Below are 6732 nucleotides of genomic sequence, written 5' to 3'. Positions count from 1 at the left end.
AATTGTGCCACCTCACTACTGTTTGAATGGCGTTTGTTTAAATTAAACGGAGAGAACTAAATTGAGTCACTTTTCAAAACTTGAGGACTAAATTGAGACTCCGAATAATAGAAGGACCATTTTGAAATTTGCTAACAAATTAGAGGACTAAAACAATAATTAAGCCTAAAAATTTTAAACAAGAGAATAAATTTTAGATTTCAAAGTTTATAGAAGTACAATCGAAATTGAAATTATGGGAGTGCAAGAAGAAACTGCCGAGACTTATATTTATTGATCTCATTGTGGTATTGGATTAAACTTTGCCATTTGGCCTTATCTCTATATTTTAATGGTAACTTTTTTCACCTACATATATATATATATATATATATATATATATATATATATATATATATATATATATATATATATATATATATATATATATATATATATTTCTTCTTGCACCTCCATGACTTTATGTATTTCAGATGCAATCTAAAATACATTTTTTTTATTATGAAATACATAGAATACAAAATTATATTTTAAATTATACAATTAAGATGTATTTTTTATTTTGTATTTTAAAATGTATTATCTGAAATATAATACATTTACTCTTCTATTCCAAATTATAAATAGAAAAAATTATGGAGACGGAGGTCAAAATTACGGAGGTGTCGAAGAAATCGCCTAAATTTATTCATACCACTCTTCTATTCTCTTACAACCCATTCATTTTATTTGTTGACAAAATTTATTTGAAAATAAATGTGAGAATGTGTTCTTGAAATATTATGATATATACCATTATTTCTATAATGCATAAGTTAATTGCAAAACCCTACTTTTCCAAACCTTATTATAGGACACCATTAACCTAACTATGTGGTTAAAAAAATATAAGATGTTAATATTTATAGATTTTTTTTAAAAAAAAAAAGATATTAACTTACCTATTTTATCCTTACTAATAAAAAATTAATCTTTGTTTGAATTAAAAATATTAATTCTCATAATAATTATACGTGATGTAAGAATAGCAAAAATAAGTAATTTACAATTTCGATTATGTATCTCCTCATTAAATACAAACTCTGAAATAGATACCTAAAATATAAACACAAAATAAATAAATGTATAATTGAAAGCATGAAGTGTCTTATAAAAAGAATAATATAAAATTTCTACAAAGTTACTTTTAATAAAGACCAAGGGGAATATTTTGGTGAGATCTGCAAGAAGTGAAAAAGAAAATGCACACCAGATGTTGCATGAGAGAGACATCACAGACGTCAGAGAAGAATGAAACAAATGTTTTCGAAGTACTTTTCATATATATTGGTTATTCCATCTTCTGATGTATTTTGATGTAAATTTTTTGTTAACCTTGACCTTATGCTAGTTTAGATAATAATAATAAAAAAAAAAATTAACAGAAAGAAAAAGGGCAACAAGAGTTAAAGACTAGTATTGTTATTATAGCTAAAACTTAACCAGAGCTACAAGTGTGAAATTGTTATGAGATGCTGCCATATGAACAAGCCATAACTCTTTCAGGATTGAATAACACTAACTATCTATCAAAGTTTTTTTCTTGTTCCAGTGGAATGGGAACTTTGAGAAAGAATGATGAGAATGTAACAACTTCTGAATCAATCTAAGAACCAGATGTAGCTTTCACTCAATACAAAACAGCAAATTCTGTGTATATCTAAGGGCAATATGACATGACATCATTCCTATGACCAAACCATGCTTACATCAAAGGAAAAGAGAGAAAAAAGAAAACAATAAACTTGGCAAGATACGAGGGAGAAGAAATTACATAAAAAAAGAAGAAGATAAGTGTAGTGCAGGTATTAAAAGCTTTCACTTGGTTGGTTGAATCATGCAGAAATAGATATAGCATTGTGGTGCAAAAGGGTTGCGAAAAATTATGCAGAGCAGCATCCAGCTTTTTTGACAGCTGAGACATCATCTTTGGAGCCAACATTGATGGTCTGGCCCTTAGGCAATGCTGCAGGGTCATCTCCAATCTCAAGAGTCTTCCTACTAACAACACGGTATATCTGAGTCAGAACTTCTGTGAAGGCATTGTCAACATTCAAGGATTCAAGAGCAGATGTTTCCATGAAGAATGTGTTTTCTCGCTCAGCAAACGCCTTTGCGTCGTCCGTCGCCACCGCTCGTAGGTGGCGCAGATCCGCCTTGTTCCCTACCAGCATGATTACAATGTTGGCATCTGTGTGATCACGAAGCTCCTTTAACCATCTCTCCACGTTTTCAAAAGTCACATGTCTGGTAACATCATACACAAGCAATGCTCCAACGGCCCCTCGATAATAAGCGCTTGTGATTGCACGATATCTGTGGAAATACCAAGAATGAGACCTTGTATATGCAGCATTATGATGATGGAATACACTTGATGTATTGAGTTATAATTTGTATGTAATGAGTAATGAGTAATGACCACGTCACAGACAAAAATCATTGCAAGTGTAGACTTCAAAGCAAAGCTAAGTTACAAAAAGGATCATTAGAAAAACATTGAAGCTTTCAGCTTCTTTTAAGTTTTAGTCCTTCAAAAAGATATAGTAGTCATGAATTTTGACATCATGTTAGTCCCTTTTCAATCATGAAAACTGGTATCAAATACAGACTGAGATTGCAGAGGTAGATTGATGTCATTTTCTGCTGTTAATTGACTAAATTGATATTAACTTCTACAATTAAGAGTAAATTAATGTCAAATGTTGTTGTAGGGACCATATTAATAACTATTCGTTACTGAAGAACTACACATTAATTTTCTTTGAAGGACCAATGTGATTGATGTTCTTGCATTCATCTGGGAAGTTTTGTTGTGTTGTCGTCTACTGTTAAAATACACTACTTTTTGATATATTAAAAAGATTTCTAATATACTTTAAAATAACAAAATTAGTGTATTTTAAAGACACAATAGACAGTAGAGGACAACACACACAAAATTAGCATAGAATCCAAATTCAAAGTTACTTCTACCTTTTGGGGACTAAAATGGATTGGCATACTTTACATCTTGTGAGACAAAGTTTGGTGGTGGTTGCTATATTTAATACAGCCAAAACTGGCTCCTTTCCACTATTACTGTTTTGCACCATTCTGTGCATGTGTATAGTATACCATTCTCATTGGCAAATAAAACCTACCCAAAGAATCACATTAAATCACACTCCCAGATACAAATAATTATCCTCGTCCTACAGTACACTTCACACAGCTACCATATTCCCCCTCATTAAATATTTCTCAGAAAATTTGAAACTGTCATATTTTGGTTTTAATCAGTCACATACTAAAATCTTAGCCTCATTTCATTTCAAAAAAGTGCCTGACATATGAACCAAATAAAGCAAGCCAAACTTCAGAAGTGAAGTTGTTCTGTCATCTTCCCAGCATATTTTCTCACATGACACACCACTAAAAGAAGACTTTTTTTATTATGTTAGCAATGGTAAAGTAAGTCATTTCAATGTTGATAACATGCACATAATTTGTTATGCATGCATAGGTAATAATATCAACATTTAATTATCCTGATAAACAATTAATATTACTTTATCTTCTGAAATGAGTTACTCCCTTCAAAGGAGTCAGATCAAGGAAAGAAATGAAGATTTTGTAAGAATCAATGGATCTGGAAGCAATACACATTTTCAAACTCATCCATTATTTCACACATAAATTTATACTCTAGACTTTGGACCATTCTTCAATAATTCATCCACAGAACAATTATATCCCTCTTCCAGCAACCTTGAAACCAACACAAAGGGGAAACAAAACAATCTTCAACCCATTTCATTACTTTTCAGATTCATCAATTTCATGACTTTCATCAATTTCAGAACATGCATCCACAGTACCATAAAAAGCATGAAATAGCAACATTCTCCATCCTATAAGAAAAAGCTCAATGCGTAATCCCATGCTTGCATTCTTAAAAAGACAAAAAAAAAAAAAAGTTAGATCAAAAGCAAGAACCCCACAACCACCAAAAAACCAAAATCTCATGTTACCTGCATAAATCATCATTGCCAAATCAAATCACACACCATTATTCAAAAAAGAATAATAACAAAACACATTAAACTTTAATCAAACCCCCACAAAACTATGGTCCACCCAATGCAGCCCCAATCATCAAACAATACCCCTATGTTTGCTAGGGTGGGAGGACTATTATAAAAGGAAAAGTTAGAAATCTAAATTGAAAACAAAATACTAAAAATTCAATATTTATCCATTTCTCCGTCACCTTTTATGGCAAAAGAAAAACAATCTTTTCCTGTCTTTCTTTATTTTCATTCCCCACGTTCAAATCCGTAAAAAAAATCAAAACAGAAATCTGAGATGAGATTAAATGAAATAGTTCCATCCCAAAATCATCTGAACAATCACATTCGAGACATAATTACCCACTAAACAAAAACGCATTTTTTTTTTCACGAAAGTTTAAAATCTTGGTTACGTTTATCATAAGAAACCAACCCTTTCGAAACGTCTAAAAAGACAAAAATAGAAAAAGCAGTGACCTTTCTTGGCCCGCGGTGTCCCAAATTTGCGCCTTTACGATCTTGTCATCGACGTGGATGCTACGGGTGGCGAATTCAACGCCAATGGTGGATTTAGATTCCAAGCTGAATTCGTTCTTCGTGAATCGAGACAAGAGGTTCGATTTGCCAACGCCGGAGTCTCCGATCAACACCACCTTGAACAAGTAGTCGTAATCATCGTCCGCTCTATACGCACCCATTTTCCCTCTTCCTTCTCACGCGATCCGTGCCTTCAAAAGATCCTAACTTGATGGTTTTTTCTTCAATTCTCTTGCGGGAATTCAATTGGGTCAGTGTCTACGAACCCTGCAAGTTTCAGCATTGGAAATGAAGAAGAGAGAGAAAGAGGATGGTGTTGATGTTGTTGATGTTGTAATGGCAGAAGGGTATGGAGGGAGAAGCATTCAAAGAAAGAATGGAATGAATGATATCAAACAAACATAACAATCAAAATGGCTTTGCTTCATTTACCTTTTTCACCCTCATCCATACATCTTATTATTTATTTATTTTTCTTTTGGGGTGAGAAAATGAAGGAAAAACCTTCAAAATTAACTTTATTTTAACTAATTGGAATTTAATATAATATTCAAGGATTTAAATATCCATTTATGATTAAATAATATGTAATATAACTTTAAAGGCTTTTTAACTCATACAAAGTTAACTAAAACAATTCAATATCAATTTTTTTATTAATGATATGACTTTTTGATAATTACTTTTAAAATTTAGTAAACTTATTATTTATAATTTTTAATAGGGTAATTATGAAAAAAAAAACTAAAAAATTTAAGTACGTGTATTCTTTATTTTATTTATAAATAACCTAGGTTAAATTATCATTTTGTTCTTCTAAAATTCTTCATATTTTGGTTCTTTTATACTCTTTTATACTACAACTTCTATGCCTAGATTTTAGGGAAAAAAAATCATGAATTTGGTCTAACAGTCTTTTTTGTAAACTTTTTATTTTATGAATTTGAATTAATTAAACTATTTTTATAGTATCTTAAATGAATAATTTAGCTTTAGAATTCACTTGTACGGAAGTAAAAGAAACAAATATATGTGAAGATGAAAACTAGACAATTTTTTAAAAAATATAAAAACTAAACTCAAGAAGAAAAATTATAAAATTAAAAGATCGAAAATTGTTATTTATCTATATTATTAGTATGAAGTTTGTTATTGGTTTAATACATCTTGGATTATAATTTTAACCTAAATTCTATTTCTAGTTTAGTACATCTTCATTTATGATTTATTGTGTAAATAAAAATCTAAGCAATGTAATTCAGGAACAATAATTGTATTTGGAAAAAATCAACTGCAATAATGAAGAAGATTACTAATCAAATAAGCTTTTTATGGTGGTGAAAACAGAAAAACAAGTAAAAAATGTGACTACTCACCGAAGTTTTAGCGAATGAAACTGAATACTTGCATACAATCACTTATACATTATTTAATATGTTACATAAATAATTTATTGACTTTATCTCTTAAATTCGAAAAATGTGATTATTATCATTGTTATCCTTCTTATACTAATCCAAAAACAATCCCAAAATAGGTCATGAAATTTATAAGGTTAGAAGTGTAATTGTGAAACATTGAATGTAACATTTAAATTTTGCTTACCAAATATAATTATTAGAAGCAAAAATAGAGTAATATTTGGTGGAGCTAGAAATCATGGTAGCCTTGTGACATAAATAAAAAGCCTCACTGTACTTCACTCATGTAGTTGGAGTGTTAGCTTAGAATTTAAATTCGATTCTTCAATGCTCATTCATCATAAATAATTAACTGTTCATTGATGTGAATCCTGGTTTCTCAACGTCACTTTTGTTTCCAAAATTTGTTGTATTTTTAAATTAAATTTTAAAATTTTGTTTCAAACATACGTTTAGAGTAATTTCTAAAGTAAATTTCTTAGTCCAACTTGCATTTAAGAGTGAACTTGATTTTAGGTTAATACAATAGAGATGTTAAAACAACTCCAGTCCCTATCAAGGTGAGTTTATCTATAAAAATTGTTTAAAGAATAAAAAATTAATTAATTTATTAACTAAAATTAATTTAGTCGTTAGATATAGCATAATTTTTTTTTCTTTCATAAATATTTATAGAAAAAATC

General features: G+C 29.9%; 1 protein-coding gene across 1 annotated transcript; it reads right to left on the bottom strand.

The window, feature by feature from the left end:
* Nucleotides 1-1615: 1615 nt before the first annotated feature.
* LOC114168151 (ras-related protein RABA1f) lies at nt 1616-5040 on the bottom strand. Its single transcript, XM_028052886.1, has 2 exons — nt 4569-5040; nt 1616-2355 (listed from the first exon to the last, which is right to left on the bottom strand). The coding sequence occupies exons 1-2, from the start codon at nt 4787-4789 to the stop codon at nt 1923-1925; spliced, it is 654 nt and encodes a 217-aa protein (XP_027908687.1). The 5' UTR covers nt 4790-5040; the 3' UTR covers nt 1616-1922.
* Between the last annotated feature and the right edge of the window lie 1692 nt (nt 5041-6732).

The sequence above is a fragment of the Vigna unguiculata genome, chromosome 11, assembly GCF_004118075.2.
Source record: "Vigna unguiculata cultivar IT97K-499-35 chromosome 11, ASM411807v1, whole genome shotgun sequence".
Taxonomy (NCBI): domain Eukaryota; kingdom Viridiplantae; phylum Streptophyta; class Magnoliopsida; order Fabales; family Fabaceae; genus Vigna; species Vigna unguiculata.
The sequence above is the reverse complement of the archived record's forward strand: the minus strand, read 5'-3'. Positions and strand labels throughout refer to the sequence as shown.

Coding starts and splice junctions, on each gene's coding strand:
- LOC114168151 (XM_028052886.1), bottom strand. CDS start 4,789: ATGGGTGCGTATAGAGCGGACGATGATTACGACTACTTGTTCAAGGTG. Junction 2,356..4,568: donor GACACCGCGGGCCAAGAAAG/GTCACTGCTTTT, acceptor GTATTTCCACAG/ATATCGTGCAATCACAAGCG.